The sequence below is a fragment of the Artemia franciscana genome, chromosome 5 (genome assembly GCF_032884065.1).
Source record: "Artemia franciscana chromosome 5, ASM3288406v1, whole genome shotgun sequence".
Lineage (NCBI taxonomy): Eukaryota > Metazoa > Arthropoda > Branchiopoda > Anostraca > Artemiidae > Artemia > Artemia franciscana.
Genome location: NC_088867.1, coordinates 17694190 through 17718122, shown reverse-complemented (window position 1 = coordinate 17718122; position 23933 = coordinate 17694190). Strand labels below are relative to the sequence as shown.

The 23933-nt window shown below is 32.8% G+C and overlaps 1 protein-coding gene across 2 annotated transcripts in view; it reads left to right on the top strand.

The window, feature by feature from the left end:
- Positions 1–23933, top strand: part of LOC136027043 (zwei Ig domain protein zig-8-like) — a 170214-nt gene that overhangs the window by 126993 nt on the left and 19288 nt on the right. For both annotated transcript variants that reach the window (XM_065703964.1, XM_065703965.1), the window contains exon 5: positions 13282–13414. In XM_065703964.1, coding sequence (XP_065560036.1) covers positions 13282–13414 — 133 coding nt within the window. The remainder of the gene's footprint in view (positions 1–13281; positions 13415–23933) is intronic.

The window sequence follows — 23933 nt, the reverse complement described above, 5'->3', positions numbered from 1 at the left end:
ATTTTTTGGCTTATAAAACAAATAACATATTTAACGTAATATTTGGAAGACAGATGGAATTTTAAAAGATTAATATCAAATTTTATTGTTATTTTGTTTTTTTTGCTCCAATTTTCATAAAAATATAACAGACTTGTATGAAAGGACTCTAGAACCCAAATCGTGGTTACCACTATTTTCAGTAAAAATATAAATTTAATATTTTCAAAGGCAGTGACTTATCATCTCTCTTAAAGAGAATTCAGAAATGTTGATTTTGGCCGTATAATTTTTGTAGCATGTTTACCTCCTTTCTGAAAGTTATGCAAGTGACCCTATACTTACAGGTTTTTTCTGCAACTTTTCATTTGGTGAATTTTACCCATATGAAATCAGCATAAACAACATATTCTTTTGATACGTGTATTCTTGTAAAATTTCGTTGTTGTTTTCTTTTTCTTTTTTTTTTACTGTTTAAATTTCTTTGTAAAAGAATTGAACATTGAAACTAATCAAATTGGCCTGTGAAAGGCTATAAATTCCTTATGTAAAAGATCATGATTTTACAAATTTCTCCATAGATTAATCACTGATATTCCATCTTATGCTGACAGGGTTCAGTTCTTACTAATTTCCTAAATATTTACAGTTACGAAAAAAATTCCCCTTCCTTTGTTCATACTCAAGTTGTTTCATTAAACGAGTGAATTGCTTTCTAAATTACTTTTTAGATCTTGTTTCTATTTACTAGAAGAAGTTTTCTTGCAATAGAAACACAGAGCGTTTCCATTAAGGTTAATAGTATCACATTTCTCAGAAATTACACTGAGTTTGAGAAATAGTTTTTATCAAAGAGAGTGATCTGTTTGTGCTTTTGATTAATACTTTCAATTTTCAATGCCATTGCTAAATATTGAATCGGAACTTACTATCATTTATGATGATATAGTTCAAAATAAGGAAAAATCGATGGAGAATGGAGCACAGAATCTTATTTTTAGGAACTAGGGAATTTGACGCTCTTTATTTTCAATATAATGTTTTTTTTAACATAGTTTCAATTATTTTCAATAGAACTAAGTTATATTCAGAAATCGAATCGATTAAGCACAATTTATGTAAAATCGGGGATTTATGTCCCGGATTGTTTGGACTAACTGGACTGCATTGGGCAAGAAAAAGTAAAAAAAGAAAGATGCTGGCTCACCCACAAACTTAAAAGAAATTTAAAGGGGGGGACACGGCTCCCATGAAATGTCGATTACGTCAATTAGTTTTTCTCTGATTACCTTGAAACTTTGAATAATTGTTTTCCGGACTAACGAGACTAGACTTTTTCGTTGAAGAAGTAAAGGGGGGGGGTCCTTTCTAACATTAATCTAAAATAAGTAAGTTGGCGTAATCAAGAGCTTTAAAATGTTGCCTGCTAGTTCTGTTAGGTAGCAAATGCTGTACGAAACTTTAAAAGGGGGCTTGGAGAGAGAATATACAATAGGAGGGGCTTTAAATTTCAGGTTAAGGGTTTTCAAACATGAAGACTACAATTTTATCCTTCCCGAGCTTCTAACCTGTTTCATTCTAACCATAGGACAAAAAAGGTCATTTTTGGGTGCCATTGGGCAGTTTGTGAAGTCGAGTTTGTGAAAAGCACACACACACACTTATGCATGATAATTTTTTAAATATCACTCACACACAGACCTATACACACACACACACACACACACACACACACACACACACACACACACACACACACACACACACACACACACACACACACACACACACACACACACACACACACACACACACACACACACACACACACACACACACACACACAACCACACACACACACACACACACACACACACACACACACACACACACACACACACACACACACACACACACACACCACACACACACACACACACACACACACACACACACACACACACACACACACACACACACACACACACACACACACACACACACACACACACACACACACACACACACACACACACACACACACACACACACACACACACACACACACACACACACACACACACACACACACACACACACACACACACACACACACACACACACACACACACACACACACACACACGCACACACACACGCAGACACACACACCCACTGCTGCAACTGCAACTATAGCTGCAGCCATAAGTTTTATGTTTGATGTGATTATTATTTTTATTCCTGCTTGCTTTGAGTTCCAATTATTCATTCATAGTAATTTCTATCCATATTTGTGTTGCGAGAGCAACACCTTGGTTTTGTCCCGTTTTTTTTTTCCTATGCCGCCGATGTCGGGTTATTCCTGGAAACTGGCAAGGGTCTAACCTGTGCGGTTTTTACGGAAAGTGTGGACCTCAGGTCGGATTGATGAATATGGCACTACATTTGGGAAAGCTCTGCAGAACTCTTGCCTGGGGCCAAAAAGGATCGTTTTTGCTTGTCCACGAGCCAGAGCCTATGGTGTGCGAAGTGAAGTGGAGTTATGTAGCCTATGTCAGAGAGGAGTGTCTGAAGTTGTGCAGCCAAGCTTTCGTTTCATCAAACCCATGTCTCTGCTTTCGAGTGGAAAGCTCCGTTCTAGCAGGCAAGCAGGCAGGCCCCACTTTCATATTGAAGATAGACTAAAATCTATAAGCGTTAAATATATGCGGCAGTTACCTGGCCCACAGCCAATATATCTTCTTTGAGTGATAAATAGAAAAATTTACAGAAGCAAAAAAGGGGCATTTTCCAACGGGTCCGAAAGTGCTGCCGTGATTTTGGCTGGGTTTATCATTTGTTTTTTCGGACTTGGGATTGAGGTAGAGAAATGTTATCAGATGTACCTCTTAAGCCTTAAAAGTTCTGTCATTGCTAAAGAAACTGGACCTTTTTCTTTGCTCCTTTCTAAGTGGTGACGTTAGAAAGTCGGCCTACGGCAAAAAAATCAACTTTTGAACTAAGACAGATAGAATTTTTTTTACGGCAATCGATAGCTCTTGACGAGTTGATCAAACTATATGTCATCCGTTTTTTGATACAAAAATTCCTTCATGGGATATACTAGTTTGAAAGTTTCCAGGGGTTGACAACTTCAGTAGTAGGGTACACACTGAAACCAAAAATAAGCCGATACCAATTGTGAGACATGTAGACATGTAAGGAAAGGTCGGCTGTTAGCTCATAAACATCTTCGGCAGTGAGGGGTTTGCAAATGTTGCTATTTGGTATACCTATTATTTGTTTCCACTGTGTTTGATGCTAAGACCGAGTTTGTTCCAGTGGTAAGACATGCAGGGGACTTGTAAGTAATAATGTCTTTTAGGCAATAATCATCTTTAGTGAAGAGGGATTTGTAACTTTTGCTAGTTGGTGTAGTCTACCCATACTCACTGTAACCTAGAATAAGCAACGGGTACAAACGATAACGTAAAACTACGAGGCAATTTCGTAATACTTAATAGAGTGTCATCTATGGTATTTTGATCCTGAAAAGTTACAGATAGCTTTATAATACCAACTAGATTATATAAGATATTGTTCCAAGTTTTCATCCGTCACGATGTCTACGATTGAAAAGGATAAAGTTCAACTGGCTGTAAAATGAATTTAGTCCTTTCTTTCGATATTCTTTTGTTATTGTTGTTTTTTCAACGCTGAGGAATAGCCTTTGATCATGTGATTACTGATCGTGTTCTTCTTTGAACATAACTTTTTAAAAGGTTCGATAGGCTGACAACTTCAGCGTTTAACCGATAGCAAAGAAACAAAACCAAAGTGTTGCTCTCGCAACCCCTTATTCGGCGAAGCCGGAGAAAGGTTGCCGCAACACTTCACGGTGCTCAGGCAACGTAGGTCTAGTTAAGTTTGGATATATGACTTTATTTTTGCTCTCTTAGGTTTCAATGTGGCTTTTTACTTTTTTTCCAAAAAATTTAAAACATTTTCTAAATGAATCGACAAAAAAGAGAATGGAGGAAAACAAACAAATATTTGTCCTTATCAGATATTTCGTCGTTTAGAAATATGCTTTTATTGAAGTTGGGTACTTATTCCTTATTGTTTTAGTGACCTGGGAAAGCTTCAACACGACTTGTCGTTATGCACCTAACTCTTAGCATTACCCGGCTTTTTATTCCTTTTTCAACTTTTAGCTCTGTTACCTATAAGCATTCCTCTTGAAAAAATGAAGTATTAAACCTAAGTTCATAAAATAATAAACTTAACACGCCCTTTTTCCTAAGTTTTAAATTAATAAAAATATCAAATTAAAATTTATCCGCTACTTTTGCCTCATTAGGCACAAGATTTGAAAAATACATTTTCCAATTATGTTAATACTAACTGATCCTTGTTATAACTTCTTTGAAAACCATACCGTAAAAATAACATCAAAGGGAATTTAGCTGTCAGGAAATCTGACAAGAGACGTTTAATGAACGTGTAAGGGACTTCCAATTTAAAGAATTTATTTGAAAAAAGGAGAAAGGAAGCAATCTTGAGAAACAAGATAATCTTGCTTTTATACAAACTTCTCTGATCAAAATTAGTAGTAAGAAGAATATTAGAGTTGTAGGACTTGTTTTCCCCTTAGACTATACATGGCAGATCAGAAAATAATTACACTTCTCCCATTACTCACTAAAGTTAGTATTTACCATAATAACTCCAATTCATGTTTATTTAATTATTTTCAAAGATAGACTTTCCACCCCTCCCTAAGGAAAACTGAAGGACAGCCCATTTTTGAATATACTTCTAGAATCAAACGGTAAAATTACAAAATGGTTTAAGACCTTCATTTTGATATGTAACGGCTTGGTCTGTTACAGTTCAAGATCGGTATTAAAATTCCCTAGTGAGGAATTTTTCACTACATATTGCCTGTATTTGAGAATATTATTTAGTCAATAATGTGTGGTCCCATCAATTACTGCATTATATGCCGTTAGTCTTAACAATTATCAAATATTTCCTCTAAAAAAAAAAAATACTAAATTCTGCTTGTAGGCTTTTTACATGGCAAATGATCTTCTAATTAAGCCTTTTGGTAATCATTCATCTTGACGCTGTGTACAGCTCCAGCTCTAACAAAAAGAGAAAAGTCTCCGTTCTTCCGCCACTTTCAGTAATTGTGTTTTGAAAAATTCATTTTTTGTGTAATATAATATTTCTAGCAGGGAAACGCCTTGAATAATGCAGTTTTTACACAATCTCCGATGCACATCCGACAAAGAAGAGAAATTTCTTGTCAGAAATGTTAAACTAAACTTTCAGTGACTGTTGTCGAAATTAAATAAAAAACATATATTATTCAAATGAAAGAAAAAGGTCTGGGGGGGGGATTAAAACTTTAAACGAACAGGATATATTCTTCATTGCGGTGCATCTTATGAAAGTGCTCTTGTCAGTGGTGATAGTCAATAGTTATTGAAAACAGAGAGAAGGTTCAGTCAAATAACATTATTTAATTGCACTACCCTCTTTGAATAGCTAAAAAAATCAAATAAAAGGATAAGGTGAGGGGGGGGGATTAAAACTTTAAGCAAGCAGAAAATATTCTTCATTGGGGTGCATGTTATGAAGGTACCCTTGTCAGTAGTGATAGCCAATAGTTGTTGAAATTCGGAGAGAAGGTTTAGTCAAATGACATTGTTTAATTGTAGTACCCTCTTTGAATAGCTAAAAACAACACACCTTAAATCAATGAACACTTTTTAACCTTTTTGAGAAATATATATCTGATAAATTAAAAACCAAACATCGACAAAAAAGTTTTTATTTACATACAAAACGAAAGTAAATATTGACATGACAAAAAAAGATATAATACTATATGTGAGCGAGACTGCCGCCTCCCTCGGTTCCCTTTTTTTATGCTCTAATTGAATCAGCGCTTTCTCATAAGCGTTTTAGAATGTAAAAAATGAAGCCATTTGGTATTTATAAGCTCTTTATTTAGGCATGTGCTTTCTAAAATATTTGAGCTAACCATTATATTGTTTATGGGAAATTCAACTAAATCCGCTCTTTTATTTCCGAATCTGAATACTTTGAGTATTGTAATAGTAAATGTTAATTTAGCACAGATTGGTAGAAGCTGACTCGTTCTTTGACACGCACTATTGAAGTGTCTAAAAAAGCAGAACTTTAATTTTTTAATCAAAGGAAGAGCATTTTGTGATCACTGAAAAACATACCGATAATTTTTTTTTTAAATTGATATATTGTATTAGTATATTAGTGTGTATATTAGTGAGTATATTATGTATATTATATTAGTTAGTAACCTTAGTCCGTTGGTTCTCGGACATACTGAAAATTATAAAGTAATATCTATCAAGTTTGCTTAAGTTTAGAGGGCTCTTACCATTCTTTTGTCTACAAGTATGCATCTTTTTATGCCAATCACTTTTGATAGATACCACGAATAACTATTAGGTATGTGAAATCAGCCTAAAAATCTGATTCTTTTTATTGGTTTATTCTTGCTACACTTACATTTTTTACAGTTTTATTTACTCGTAGACTAGGTGTTGGCAACCTTTTTTGGCTGTAGGCAAAAACCAGCAAAACACGAATGTTAAAAAAAAACATTTGGGTTGATGCTATTTTCATTTTAAAACATTTTTAGGGAAAGTTTTTTTTTCACTTTTCGTCAACTACAATGCTAAATACGTAACTAGATAAAAAATCATTTATGACCTATTTTTCAGTAATTTTTGCCATGGGTTCAACCTGATGTCGAACTGCTTTGACTGACAATGGAATTACTTTGATTCTCTCAATTATTTCTTTTTCTTTCTGAAGTCAGTGTTTCTAAACAATTAATTAAGTGTTTCGGAGCAATTTAGGAATGCGTTGTTCAAAAAGTTACCGTCTGTAAGCGCTTTTCCGTTGATACCAATGAAAAGGGGGGTGATAAAGCTGGTAGATGCAATTTGATTGTAGATGGAAAAAGTTATAAGAATTTAATATACGTTTAGCAATGTATTCATCTTCAACTTTATTTATCATTTCTCTCAAATCCCCAGGTTTTGAAGAAAAATGTCTATAATATTGTAAGCCATGAAATATAAATTACATCTATAAACACAGCACTTATTATTTTTTTTTTATTATTTTTAGATCATCAATTATCATCCGTCCATACATTGTGAAATAGCCTCTGTTACATTACATTTCCATTTGCAGATATGCTTTCACTACGTTGCGAAACTTAACATTTTTAGCCCAATAGCGTAGTTTATGGCAAAAGTAAATTTTTATGAACTTAAATAGTTTATGGCAAAAGTAAGGATTTCTATAGAAATTTTTATAGAAAGGCTTCAAAGAATTTCAATTTCAATCAGACACTTGAGCTGGAATTCACAAATCCTTTTTAGAAAGTTTTTTTGAATATCCATTGAAAAAATTATGCTAATACTATTTTTTCCCAGAGCATAAGCACAATGTTTTATTCGAGACACAATTTTGTCGGCCCACAAAAATGTTTTGCCTTTTCGTTGGAAGAAGTAAAACCCAGCTGCTAAAATGAAATTTGCTTCAAGTCTAACCTAGCTTTATAGCATGAGTACTTTTACAGAGCATACAACATTGAAATTTACAAATACAGGCTCAGAGGATTGACATACTTAATTATCAGAATTTCTTTCCTAACTCGGACAAAGACTCTTCAGATATTAATTGATCCAGTTGTCTGAAAGGCTGTAAAATTCTCAAAAATAGAAATTTAAGCTGGGGCAGTCCTTTTGAGGAATACTAGAGAATATTTATGATTAATGGATAAAAGTGGATATTTTGGGTTTTTATTATGTCGATTTGACAAATTTATTTCATTTTGAAGCACTAGCTGCAAGCCAAATAATGACAGTTATGTAAAAAAAACAACTTAATCTGAAATCTTAATCTAAGCTGAAAACTTGTGCTGGGTTCTTTTCCTGTTTTATAAATCTGTCTTCAATTTTTTGTGTCATTATTCTCTATGTTTTTTCTTTGGGTCACTATTATCTTTTTATAAGTTTTGATTTTGTTTCAGTGTTGAATCTTGTTAAGCTAATTAAATCATATTTATGTTATAAATAGCTTAAGTTTTATTTTATTTGAAACTATGTCGGCAAAAAAAAAGAAACTTGAAGGCTCTTAAATGTTTATAATTAACGTCTTTGTATAAAAATCGACCTGAAGTCTGTAGGAAATATTTACCTCAGAAAGTACAGCCTTTATAGGATAATTTTTTTTTATAGGATCCTCATCTAGTTTAATGGTTAATAATAAGCTTGCTTAAAAAAACTTGTTTAACGCAATGTCTTTTCTATTATATTTCCTAGAATTTCAGGTCAAATTTCAGGTTCAATCTTGAAACTTGTTGAAAATACCAAACTACAAGAAAATAGAAAGACTATTTGCAATATAGCTTATCACTGAGAACTCTTGATTCTTTTTACTGGCTTATGGCTGGCTGGAAGTATTTGTGTTTCAGAAATATGAAATTCAGAACTGGAAATCCGTAAATGCATAAACATAACGGAGGCGGAGATCCATGGAATTAACATATATTTTCAACTCTGGAGGCACAGGAAAGTAATCTATCTTTTCTGATCAAACCTCTCTTTGATTAAACACTGAGAAATAAGCTCTATTAGAAATAGACTTTTATAATTAGAAACAAAGTAATAGTAACCAGAAATGAGAAAAGTGTCGTAGCTCTCTTTCAGCATTTATACGACTGTTCCACACGTATCTTCAGGATACAATATCAGGGATTAATTTCTCAGACCCTTTGGATTTTCTATTTACAAATAAAACAAATAAAGATATAGAAAAACCGGCAATATTTAAAATAAGACAGTGAAAAAGCAGAAGAAAAATTAATAATAGTAGAGATCCGAGCGTTCCGAATTAACATCAGATAAAATTTATCAAAAAAAAACAAATCTAAATTAAACAGAACACATAAGCAAAAGGAAAAAAACGACAAAAAACCCAAACGAAAAACCAAGCGCTGACATCTTAATAATGCCTAATATAACAAATGTTCACCAATTCAAATAGTCAAAAATCAAACAAAATCACAAAACACTATATTTCTCTCTAGTATGATGATAATGATGATTTTTATTACACAAGTGTTTCACTGCTAAATGTCTACAAACTAACACTACATAGAAAGGAAAAAAACTAGAATAAATGAAACTAATAAATGCTACAATCAAAGGCAACAATCAGGTATAAATATCAAATATTAACATCAAACCAGTCTTCTAGTTGAATACAAAAATCTGTTCTAACATTTCCTTAATACTGTATCAGTAATTACTGAACTAGGCCAAATTGGAAATCAATTCCTAGAGATTGGAGTTCTAGTTCCATACCAAAACGTTGTAAAAAACAAACAGGACAAGCAAACAGGAAGTGGCTACAACTTTCACTTTCACCACAAATGCATTCTCCACTTCTAGCTTTTCTAATTTTATCTAAGAAATAATTTAACCGACAATGTCCTGTTATAATTTACGTTAGCTTGTGTTTAACATTCATTTTAGACGCAGCAATTAAATGGTCTTTTGATGGAAAGATCAGCACCTGAAAAATCTCAGTCAATGCAGTTTCATTTTGGTTTAAGCTGTATTCGCTAAGGAAGCAAAATTATGAATTTTTCCTCAAGATCACATATGTTATATGATATATCACATATATCATATAAATCACATATGTATTTATCCCATATGTAGATGGATCAATACAAGATGTACCGGAAAATAAAATTTTGACCATTGATTCATTCAAAGGCAATTTTGGCCTCTAAAGCTAACAGTAAAAAAGAGAAGAAAAAAAAAAGATTCATATGGACAAACTGCTTTAATACTACAGTTAACTTGAGATGTTACAGCTTGGATATGATTTTTGAGTTATTGGAATTTGTTTTATACAATACTTATATAAGATTTGGGGGTGATTTGTACAAGCAAATTATGGGAATTCCCATGGGGGGGAATGCCAGCCCATTTATAGCTGACTTGTTTTTAAGTCAACTAGAATATAAATATATGATGGATAAGAATAATCCAATTAATTTAAAACATGCTTTGTCAAATAATAAAAGATATTTAGATGATATTTTGGTCTTAAATTGTAAGGATTTCATTGATATTTCTAAAAATATATATCCATCAGAGCTTATTCTTGAGCCTAGTCATGGCGCTGGTCATGAAGATCATTTCTTAGATTTAAATATTAATATTTGTGATAATAATAAATTAAGTTTTAAAATGTATAATAAAACGGATGATTTTGATTTTGAAGTGATTAGTTTCCCATTCCCTGAAAGTAATATACACTCAAATATCACATATTCAGCGTTTTTCTCACAGTTACTTCGTTATGCAAGGATTTGTAGTAATTATATTGATTTTAAAAATAGATGTAAAATCTTAAGCCAAAAATTGATATCAAGAGGTTTTTCTGCAAATAAATTAACTTGGCAATTTAAAAAATTTAGTTTTCATTATAACGAACTTTTAAATAAATATCAAAAGAATTATCTAGAAATACTTAAAGAAATTTTTAACTAATTTCGGAGGTTCGAGAAATGTTGTCACAGCGCCATTTATTTTGAATTGTGTTTCTATTTGAGCGGAATTTTTTTTTAAAAAATTAGCCACATGGTAAAGATGAATTATATAATTGTTTAGTTCATTCAGGTTTTTTGCAATGTGTTAATATTTGTGATTTGATAAAATTTATAATATTTAGTTTACCTATTGTTGCTAAAGGGAGGGATATATTAACAGGATAAGCTTGTTTTGGTTTTACTTGGTTGTTTTACATTTGCTGTTTTTTTTTTTTTCATAGGCATGTATTTTGGGGGTTATACCTGACGCGGGGATGCCATGGATATTCTGTGGTAGCCACAACACTTTGCTGGGTAGAGAATTTAGAGTGGCGAAACCCTATATAGGCCAGTGTATTCTCCTGATGAGCCCTTATGTTGGGTGTTGCCTCTGAATTATTTGTCTATATTATTTTTTCTATTGTTTGGTAAATGACGACTTATACTTATTGACGACATGACTGCCTGTCCATGGATTATTCTTTATGGTTGATTGTGTGTGGCTATGCTGTTTGACCTATGTGATTGTATGGATGAGTAGGGTTAAGGCCTCATTCAAGTGCTGGTCTATATTAATCACTAATTTAGGAAAACAGTCTTCCTTTTCTCCTTCTGTCTCTCTTTTTTTTTTTTTTTTTTTTTTTTTTTTTTTTTTTTTTTTTTTTTTTTTTTTTTTTTTTTTTTGTGTTTGTGCTGTAGCATTGGTGATTTCTCTTTTCATGATATATATATATATTTATATATATACATATATATATATATATATAAATATATATATATATAATATATATATATATATATATATATATATATATATATATATATATATATATATAAGCAAAAAAAAGCAAACTTTCGCATGCAAAACGATTAGGGTTCGCGTAGCGCAGGTGCCGATCTCCTGATTCTCAGCCCTCGGCCGGGGTGCAATGCGTGGTTGGGGGCAAGCCATCCGACGCTTTCCCGTGCTTTTCCCTAGATTTCTCTAGGTACCCATTTGAAGCTGGGTGGACTTTTGGCTTGTCTTACGGGGAAACGCCACTAACCCTCGTCCTAAACCAAACGGTCGGCACCACCAGGATTCGAACCAGCGACCCTTCGCTTGTGAGTTCGGCGCGTTAACCACTCGGCCACGGACGGACAGATATATATACATATATATATGTATATATATATATATATATATATACATATATATATATATACATATATATATATATATATATATATATATATATATATATATATATATATATATATATATATATATATATATATATATATATATATATATATATATATATATATATATATATATATATATATATATATATATATATATATATATATATATATATATATATATATATATATATATATATATATATATATATATATATATATATATATATATATATATATATATATATATATATATAACTAATTCGTAAGTTACGCACGCACCTTATGAATTAACTTACGTGACGAAATTCTAAGTTCGCATGTTTTTATTACGTATATGAGGGGGTTTGCCCCCTCGTCAATACCTCGCTCTTTATGATAAAGCTTAAATTTTGTCCCAATTCCTTAAGAATGACCCCTGAATCACAAAGGCCGTAGAATAAATAGTTGAAATTAATAAAATTACTTCAGCGTAAAGAGCGAGGTATTAGGACGAGGAGAACCCCTCATATGCGTAATAAATTCTGTTCGTTTTAAGTTTTAATGCTGCTCCTTACTTTCAGTTGAAGAAACTTTTTCATATTTATTTTCATTGCTCTTTAAAAATGCATAAAAATCCTGCACCCCTTTCGTGGAAATTCCTTTCCCCCCTGACAAATTCCTCTATGGAAAGTTCCCCCCGTATAACCCCCTATCTCCTCAACCCCTCGCCCCGCAACCAAAAAAAATCCCCTGAAAGTGTCTCTACACTTCCCAATAACCATTACTATGAGTAAAAATTGGTCAAAGTTTGTGACTTGCAGCCCTTCCCACGGGGACTGTGGGGGAGTAAGAAGTCCCCAAAGACATACTTATTATGGTTTTTGACTATGCTGATTAAATGGTTATCTCAGAATTTTGATCCGGTGACTTTGGGAGAAAATGATCGTGGGAGGGGGTCAAGGTGCCCTCCAATTTTTTTGGTAACTTAAAAAGAGAACTAAAACTTTTAATTTCCGTTATAATGAGCCCTCTTGCAATATTCTAGGACCACTAGGTCAATACCGTCACCCCTGGGGAAAAAACAACAAAAAAACAAAAAAACAAACAAACACGCATCCGTGATGTTTCTTGTGGCAAAAAATACAAAATTCCACATTTTTGAAGATAGGAGCTTGAAACTTCTACTCTAGGGTTCTCTTATACACTGAATCTGATGGTGTTATTTTCGTTAAGATTCTATAACTTTTAGGGGGTGTTTACTCCTATATTCTAAAATAAGGCAAATTTTCTCAGGCTCGTAACTTTTGATTGGTAAAACTAAGCTTGATAAAACTTATATATATAAAATCAGCATTAAAATGTGATTCTTTTGATGTAACTATTAGTATTAAATTTCGTTTTTTACAATTTTCGTTACTATTGATCCGGGTCGCTCCTTACTACAGTTCGTTACCACGAACTGTTTGATTTCACTTCTTCTCTTTTAGATACGACGACAGCCTCCGGATGTTTTAATTTCGTCATTGAAAATTTCTAGTGCATCTCATGACTCAGCCGGGGTCTATATATGCCATCCTACAAGCCTTAGTCCAACCAACGTGACGTTGCATGTACTTAATGGTAAGCAAGTCTACTATTTACCAAATAACCCATTTGCAAAGAGAATTGGTAATAATGAGTCTTACCAAGCACTAATTTGAGCCAAATCAGATTTTTGTTGAATCTTCTGATAGGCTGAGAAATTCTATGAAACATTTGGATTTGCTCAAACAAGTGCTAGATAAGTCTTGGTGTAATAAGATATCATTGTGAATGGGGGGTAAGTAATGTCAATTTGATGGTAAAATATTGAAATGCTTATTTGGATCCTTAGTTTGGGAGCAATTTTTGCACGTAAAAAAGACGGCTGGATTATCTTTACAGTTCTTCTGGTTCCTCTGGTCTATTGTCAGGAAAATTCCGTGAAGAAAATCCATATTTGCAAAATTCTGGAAAATGGGTTCTAAGAACCCTGTATTGAAGAATTAAGCTCCTTTCAAGAGTTGTTATTAATGATGTTGGCTATCGGTAAACAGTCTTCTTGTATTCAATTCTTTTCCTTCCAAAACTGTGAATTTGTACAGCTCCCTCTAAGGGCTCTGGTTTTGTCAAGTTCCATATACTTTGTACGTCTAGGAGAACATTTAAGGAATGATGCCCGGTACTCAAAATAATAGTGAAGTTCTGGATAATAAAGAATCATATCTCATTTCGGTTCTGTCTCTACCAAAAAACAACTTACATTTAAAATTCAATTCATTCAGCTTATCACATTTTCCGGGGAAAAACAACTTTAATGAAAATTCAGTATCTTACATTCATGTTCTTGACAAAATGATTTGAGTGTAAAAGAAACAAAAAAAGTGACATATGTCTAGAACTCCAAAGTCTTAGAAGGTCTCTGGGATTTGACTGCCATCGAAAATGAACATGTCAAACTGATAATATTTGAACGTCCAAATTTGCTTTGTTTTTCCTGCTGCAGTGTCAAAGAACACAGAAAATTTTTGCTTGTAAGGTAGGTGATTTTAATGATATAACCTTATGTTGATTTGACCTCATGGTAAGGTCTTTGTCAAATTCCGGATTTTTTTTTTAATTATAAATTACTGTCTAGTTGAATTTAGATAAAATTACCATTTTTGAATCAATGCCAGGTAAGAAATATAACCCAATCGAGTTTTTAAAATTGTATATACTTGGGGCATTTTGTCATCAATGACAGGTAAGAAACATAACCCAATCGAGTTTCTAAAATTGTATATACTTGGGGCATTTTGTCATCAATACTTTGTCTCGTTTTGTCACTATTTGAAAAACCTTTTTTCTAAGGTTTTATGATCAAAACGACTTCCATTTTCCTCCTTCAAAGAATAGGCTTTAGAAGAATCCCTTCTGTTATGAATACAGTTAAGACGTATTCATTTCTATGGAGTGGGAGCTTACTTTTGAAAAAAAAAACTGAATTTGCAGTAAGATTTGGAGTGACTTCAATTTATTATTAAATCTTAAAAATACAATTAGTTTTATAGGATTACGAGTTTACTCAAACATTAAATGAGATGGAAAAGAAATAGAAAAGATATGCTTCTTTAAACCGATAAGATTTTGTACTGAAGCGCTGAAGCAAAAATGCTGTTTGAAAACACACTATAAATATTGGTCTCGCATCTTTTATTTTCTCCTTAAGCACCAACAGATTTGAGATTGAAAAAAAAAAATTTACAAAAATTCCCCTCACAGTTTCGTTTTCAGCGTAAGTGCATATCGGTTGTCCAAAATCAAAATAAATCATGGCTCCTATGCTAATATTTGACACTAAAAGAAACGCGAGAAGACCATTGACTTTTCATGGTTAGAAGTGTATGTTTGTTTTTAGTTTTCGTGAGCATATATTGTTTTAGGTTTTCATTTGTTTTTCATACCTCCTATTGGTACGTTTTCATATACTGCATAGTGTATGGAATTTAGCATTCACAAGAGTAAATTTTGAGCAACTATAGGTTAAAATAACTAGAATAATATTGAAAATGATGAAAACTTCTAATTGGAATAAATTGAAAAATATATGCTCGAGGTGACTGTGCATCTAGAGGATGTCCAGGCTCACTTATTTCGACATGTTGAGACTGATGCATCTTCTGGTATGTTTTTCTATAAAACCCCTTTTGTATCATATAGTTTGACATTCCTCTCCCAGCCACAGAAAAACAAGTAGACATACCATGTCTAGTGGTGTTTCAGTTTTCTCTAGTTTGTGCAATGAGGTTGACAGTATCAAACAGTTCGTGGTAACAAACTGTAGTAAGGAGCGACCTGGCTCAATAGTAACAAAACTTTAAGAAACGGAGTTTTTATAACAATAGTTACATCAAAAGAATTGAATTTTAATGCTTGTTTTAAATATATAAGTTTCATTAAGTTTAGACTTACCCATCAAAAATTACGAGCCTGAGAAAACTTGCCTTATTTTAGAAAATAGGGGAAACATCCCTTAGAAGTCATAGAATCTTAACGAAAATCGCAACATCAGATTCAGCGTATCAGAGAATCCTATAGTAGAAGTTTGAAGCTCCTAGCAAGAAAAATGTGGAGTTTCGCATTTTTTGCCACAGGACAGATTACGGATGCATGTTTATTTGCTGCTTTTGTTTTTTTATTGTTTTTTTTTTGCCAGGGGTGATCGTATCGACCCAGTGGCCCTAAAATGTCGTGAGAGGGCTCATTCTTACGGAAATTGAAAGTTCTAGTGTCCTTTTTAAGTGACCGAAAAAATTGGAGGGCATCTTGGCCCCCTCCCAAGCTAATTTTTTCCCAAAGTCACCGGATCAAAATTATGAGATAGCCATTTTGTTCAACATAGTCGAAACCCCTAATAACTATGTGTTTGGGGACGACTTACTGCCCAAAATCCCCGTGGGAGGGGCTACAAGTTACAAACCTTGACTAGTGTTTACATATAGAAATGGTTATTAGGAAGTGTACAGACGCTTTCAGGGGATTTTTTTGGCTGGTGAGTGGTTGAAGGGAGGAGGTTATACGGGGGGGGGGGCTTTCCATGGAGGAGTTTTTCATGGGAAGAGAAAATTTCCATGAAGGGGATGCAGAATTTTTTAGTATTTCTAAAGAACAATGAAAAAATAAGTATGAAAAAGTTTTTTCAACTAGAAGTAAGGAACAGCATTAAAACTTAATGTGTGTGTGTGTGTGTGTGTGTGTGTGTGTGTGTGTGTGTGTGTGTGTGTGTGTGTGTGTGTGTGTGTGTGTGTGTGTGTGTGTGTGTGTGTGTGTGTGTGTGTGTGTGTGTGTGTGTGTGTTTGTGCGTGTGTGTGTGTGTGTGTGATCCTTAAAACTAGGCATATCTTTCTTGAGATCGAGCATACTTCAGAAACTTTTACCGTCTTGTCTTATGAATAATATAATCTTAACCTCAAATCCAAGTCTGAAAAATCTTGACTGCACAATTACAATTAAAATATTAATCATCGCAATGTTGCGTTACAATGTCGTACGGGTTAAGTAAATAAACTGTTCTTTGGAACAAATATTTGAAGTGTCGAGGCTTTGCCTTTTCTGACATATTAATCGTAAAAAAGACTTTTCTGACAGAATATAAAGCCAAAGTTGAAACTAAAAACGAACAAAAATCATTACTTCGCAGATTATGCTAGATATTTAAAAAAACATAGCTTAAGTAAACTAACTCATGATATTTTCCAGTGTTGAATGTGTTGAACTTGTTGAGACTTGAACTTGTTGAATCTATTGAAAATGTATTGAATGCATTGAACAAACTCTATTGAACTAGTGCTTTACTTAAAACAAAAGCTACCACAAAAACTAGGATTGGTCTCCTAGGAGCAAAAAATTCCGTAAGTAACTTGAAGAAAATAGAAGACCATTTTTAAGGCTCTTAACAGTGTCTCACCAGCCATAATATCGATAACCTTTAGTATACACCTAGACCTCAGATGGCAAAACCAATTGCAGTGTTGCAGCACCTGTCGGCTATGGATCACAAACACAAAGCCAAACATGCTCCCGTATCCCGTTATCAGATGGATTATGATTATTTTGGGCTATTATCTGCAACGTAACTTGTAGTCAGAGAACTTCGTAAATAACGAAGTTCTAAAAACAATAATCTCTGTATTTACAAAGTAATCTTTAAATTTTGTATCTGAATTGTTTTGTTTTTATCTGAACGAAGACTGTGCGTTATTTACTTCGAGTAATGAACATCCATGAAACAATTCTTAGTGAAGAATTTTCTTTCTTACTGTACATTTCATTATAAGATATAGAAGAGCGACTGTCTTCTTGCTTATTCTTCACAGCATTAAACATCAAAATCAAAAATCTGAGAAAAAAGGAAAAAAAACAATTTTGCTTAGGTTTTTTAAGAGATTATAAGAAGTTTTATCGGTATTTAAAGATATCTGATTTCTTTTTTTTTATTCATTTGGAGATTGAAAATTATTCTTATATTTAAATATGAAATTTGATAAATGACAAGCATCTTTTAAAGGAATTGTTATATAAGTTTAAAATGCAAATTTATGAGGCAGGAGAAAAACAGTTGTTAAAGGAGCTAAAGTAGACAATGTCTTGACCAGTTTTATGTCTAAATTGCGGACAGTGCACTAAATGAGTTATATATATATATATATATATATATATATATATATATATATATATATATATATATATATATATATATATATATATATATATATATATATATATATATATATATATATATATATATATATATATATATATATATATATATATATATATATATATATATATATATATATATATATATATATATATTTACAAGGTGGATATCAGGTTAGAGATAAGTAACAGTAGACTAGGATTTTATTGTCCTACCTCATAAATTTTAAATAGATATGTCACTGAAAAATTTCTCTAGAAATTGTTGTCCACTACTAAATTTTTACACATAGTCATTTTCTTAATGCACAACAAATTCTGGTTCGAATTATAAGCGCATTTTTCAGTTTTTAAACGAATAATTATATCTTCAATATTTTTAATGAATAATTATATTTTTAATTAATGCTTTTATATTCCTCACAAAGTTCCACATCCTCAGTCAAATCTACTCACATTACTTGTTTTCTTAATATATACTAATTATTGAACTATAAGTATTAATATAATTTCAATTTCTAATAAATATTTTTCTGTGTAAATTTTACATAAGAATTCCTCTCAAAGTTCTCAATCAAGTTTTCTCGCATATTTATTTTCTTGGTACAAACTAAATATACATTTAATAAGAAAGGTATTAAACAATTATTTTTTGGAGACTTTAAAGCTCTCTAAATTGTATTTACTGTTTTTTTTTTCATTCTTATTCACTCTTTCAGAATCTATTCTTTAATTCCTTCTTTGTCATATTTTCAAATAAATTCCAAGAACAGTCGTTCAAAAGACCATAATTTTCTTTAGACTATTGAAAGTCGACCTCGATTGATTGAGATTTTCTTTGGGAAAACACAAGCTTAACAATTGTGTCTTTTCAATGATTTGCTGACCTTTTCTTCGAAATTCCTCTATGAACCTTGATTTTATAGAAAAATAATTTCTTTCGACAAGAGATTCTTTCTCACTTCATTAAACAAAAAGTGATGATTTATTGTAAAAAAGCTTGTGGACTCTACGCTTTTGTGTAAGCTTGCTGATAATTAAAAAAGAGCTGAGTAAGGCCAAAGTGAGAACGTTTAGCATTCCTTTTTGTAAATTGCATACAAAGGGAACTGTAAACGAGCGACGGGACACCAGAAATCCTACTTTTCTAGTTGCAGTGAATGAAGAAAGATGAATAAATATGCTTCTAAGACAGCAATTGAAGCAAGAAAACTCTTTTGCCATTGTTCACACTTGTCATACTGACAATTCGAGCATAAGAAATCTTTTGCGCAGGAGTTACACGTTTTATTAATATAGGAGTTTTCGTCTCCTATTTGAGTTCGGTAAGCTTTATGTAGCTTACACGGATTGCATATCCGATAATTGCTTTCAAATATGTTGGGAATTATGTGAATTTTGAAAAGCTAGGAACCCGACAATACAAACGCATAGGATATGTGTGGAACCTGGTCACTGATAGAATTCAAACTAACTAAAAAATTCAAAACTAGCTTATAATATATAATAAAATTTAAAATCGAGAAGAAAAACAATCAGCAGAATTTTCAAACAAGAAATTTTTTGTAGCAAAACTTGGAATTTCATCAATTTTGAATAGTCAAGCAAAAACTTTTGACAATCTTAAATAAATGAAATTTGTTTAGCAGAATTGTCGAAACAAAAAAAAATCCTTTAAATAAACAAAATTCATATAGCCAAACAGTTGAGGTGCGGAAAATTTTTTCGAAGAATTTTCAAACAAGAAAAAACTTTTAACTTATAAAACACAGACCGCATGTATAAACCGCAGTGCAGTACAGTGGGGAGGGGATCTTCAAACAAGAAACGAAATTTTAATTTATAAAAATACCAGCTCACTGCACTGCAGAGCAATGGGGGAGAATTTTGAAACAAGAAATAAACTTACAACACCCTTTAAAATGTATGAAAAAGACCGGCGCACCGCAGTGTAGTGTATGGCTGCAACTTAGCTTATCCAGCAGATTTCACTTGCTATTTTTTGTGTTCTCTAATTCGGTTGCTTTCCTTTTACAATCAGCCACTTATCTTTTATCGTACGTCACGCCCATCTGACCCTCTTATTTTAACCAATTTTCTTGGGTATTTACTACAAACTGTGCAGCCAAAAAAAGGTTGCTTTTTTGTGCAGTCTATTTTTAGGAATATTCAAGAAAAAGAATTTTTATGAATAATGTCTTTTTAGTTTTCTTATGAATTCGAGTATCCAGCCCTTGTAAAACATAATATACTTTTTACTGCTACTCACATGACTAAAGTCGAGCTCACTGATCCAAATATGTAGTGCTAAAACATGACGTCATTTATGGATGAGTTTCTTGGATCTTCATTGTTAATTTTCAATGTTCGAAAAGTCTGACGCCCCTCCATTTCCATATAGCCTTTACAGTCACGATAGATCTATCTTTTACATCTGCATAGAAAGCAGCATATTTGGCTTATAATCATTCTCGACTTTCGAATTTAAATCTGCCTTACCTTTGGATAAATCTTTTTATGCTATCTTGTCCTCTATTGTTGCATCTAACTGCGTTTGGTTAATGGATTTCAATTTCCAAAATTTAAATAGTCCAGATATTATATCCATTTAGCCCCAACATTAGTAAAAGACCAGTTTATGTCAAGAATAGGAACACGTTGTTTTACATTAGTAGTTATCTTGACTCATGATCTGAAATCTGGCTCACTGTGGAACGCTCACTATAGAAGCTCATTACTACAGACTAAACGAAAGTTAAGAATTTGATAGCACAAGAAAAAAAAACCTTTCTTGTTCTTTTTGAAAACAAGTGATGACAGAGATAGAACTTCATTAATTTAAACTCTGAAGAAGCCAGCCAATAATTTTCTTTGAAAAAGAAACCTTTGCTTTGAGAAAAAAAAAACAGATAAAGGGGACATTGCGAATCAAAAGACAGAGGCATCATGTGAAGCATTTGCACTCCCGAAGACCTAAGATGAGCGGTCTGACTGTTCAGAAGATAAAATTAAAAGTAAATATTGGTTACCTGAGAAGGAGAATACAAAACCTCTGTAAAGTAAAAGATAAAAAGAAGCTCCTTTTAAGTATAATAGATAAAACTATGTCAATTAATTAGAAGTTGACAAAAAAAAAAACTTCTGAAGAAAGTTCTTTGTGGCTTTAATGCAAAATGGAAAACTGTAGATAAAGCATGATCTTTAACATTGTGCTTCAGATTGAATCGTTAGAAACACAAGGCCATGCAGCCACATATTAAATATTAGTCCTGATCTTAGAATCTCGGATGTTGATTGTTGCTAGGTAGTCTTTCACCAGAGAGGGGAAGACATGCTTTAAAAAGTAGTTTCAACAGATGCTCTCGTGGGATCCAGATTCAGCACCAAACAATGAAAGATATTGTCACAACGAACCATGCTCACAACAGGATCCCTCATGTCTTGAAATCTTCTTTCCCATGACCTCAAGACCCACAACTAGTGTTTCATCTGCAAATTGCTTTTCTTGATTTATCTTTGTTTCCTAGTCTGATAATTATTACAACAACTTAATCTGTTTGACTATAGCCAATGTAATTTTATAATCACTATTTTTGCAGAAACACAAGCTAAATTGTTTCTTGGCTTGGAGCAAGAACCAAAAGCTCTCTTAAATCAGGAGCGCCAATAATTTAGAAGAGATATAGCTCCATTTTACCAAGGCTCTATTATTATTAGTAAAGATGGGGGATGCAGTGATATCTTAATAGTAGAATTATTCTTTGTATTATTAATATTTAATTATGAATTAATTATTTATTTAATAATTAATTATTATAAATTTATAACAAATTAATTATTAATAAATTAATTTATAGTAAATTATTATAATTAATTAATTATTTTATTATTATTAATTAATTATTATAATAATTAATTATTGAATTAATATTGAATATTGAACGCTACATTGATGACATTGGTAAGTATTGTTCGAAAACATGGTTGCTCCTGAAGACTGAGGATAATTCGTCAGAGATTTTTAGAAGAATAGTCTCCGGGTACTTTTGCTTTTCAAAGTTGTACGTTTATTCACCTCAAGGAAGCTTAAAAGGCCAGTAACTAGGTATCTCTTTTGTGTTCTAGTCTTCTGTGTATATTTTATTCTAAGGAATAATATTGTTTGAATACAATTAAATCCCCGGAAAAGAAAAATAATAAAAAAAAATAAACACGCATCAGTGATCTGTCTTCTGGCAAAAACTACAAAATTCTACATTTTTGTAGATAGGAGCTTGAAACTTCTACAGTAGGGTCCTCTAATACGCTTAATCTGATGGTGTAATTTTTCGTTAAGATTCTGTCACTTTTAGGGGGATGCTTCTCCCTAATTTCAAAAATAGGGCAAATTTTCTCAGGGACATAACTTTTGATGGGTAAGGCTAAACTTGATGACAATAGGTCTTAGAGGGATGCCTTGTTTGTGCAATTTTGGTAATCTATAAAACTTTGAGCAAAAAACACCAGGAGGGAAAAAATTTATTGTACAACTGTACAACTGTACAGTTGTACATTTTCATTTTCATTTTCATTCAGCTATTTGCTTGCCATTTGCTCAAAAAGTTACAAAAGAATTAAAGATTCTGAAAGAAAACAGCAGAATCACTCCACATTTGCACAATAAATTTTTCCCTCGTAGTGTTTTTTGCTCAAAGTTTTATGGATTACCAAAATTGCACAAACAAGGCATCCCTCAAAGACCTATTGTAGCTAGTACAAAATCACCTGCCTTAACATTGGAAAATGGTTATGCAATGTATTTAAACCATTGCTTCACTCCCAAAAATCTTATATAAAAAATTAATTTGATCTTGTAGAAAAATTGAAACACATAGACATTTTTGAAAATTCCTTATTAAGCAGCTTTGAGATAGTTTCCGTGCTACCTCATTCACAGACTACGCAACCTGCTGGAATTGAACGCTGAAAAATGCAAGGTCATACACTTCGGACACAACAACCCCAAGCAACAGTACCTTATTACCCAAAACCCTGGGAGTCACCACATACTGGAGCATGTTCAGGAGGACAGAGACCTTGGAGTTGTTGTAGACTCCCAGTTGAAATTCAGCTCCCACTCACAGAAGATCTCAGCCAATGCTAGCAGAGCCCTAGGCATCATTAAACACAGCATTACCATCAGAAGTAGACATGTAATCACCAAGCTCTACAAAGGACTGGTAAGACCGTGTTTGGAGGTCGGGAGCATCCTGGCCGCGCTTCGATTCAAAAAAGATAAGGTAGTGCTTGAGCAAACCCAACGAAGGGCCACTAAGCTGATTGCCGGTATGGAAAACAAGCCCTACAGTGAACGGCTGAGGGAACTCAACCTCCCCTATTTAGTCTACAGGCGGAAATGTGGGGATATGATCCAGGCGCACAAACTCCTCTCTACCAATCAAGAAAATGAGCTCCCGGAGATTGATCCCTCCCACATAACACGAGGATATCCAAAACGAATCCGCAAACTTCATGCAAGGATTGGAGCAAGATGCAGCTTCTTCTCGAATCGGATTGTGAACCTGTGGAACAACCTCAAGTAGAACACTATTTCTGCTGAATCAACAGATGTATTCAAACGCCGTCTGGATGCTGAGTGGAGTGACAAACAGTGGAGATTTGACTGGGATGCACCAGAATCTTCCACTAGAATCTAATGAACCACGTATGCAACTGTCATCACAAGGAGTGATTCAACAAGATCAAAAGTCCTTATTTCACTCCAAGCTGTGATTTAAGGTAATTTAAGGTTTAAAGTTTACTAGTATTGATGTTTCAAAATCTGAGCAGTTATTATAAAATAAACTGGAAAAAGATTATCATCTAATCGAAGAGTCAACGATAGGTCTAGACATTGATGTTCTTATGCATTTGGTTAAAT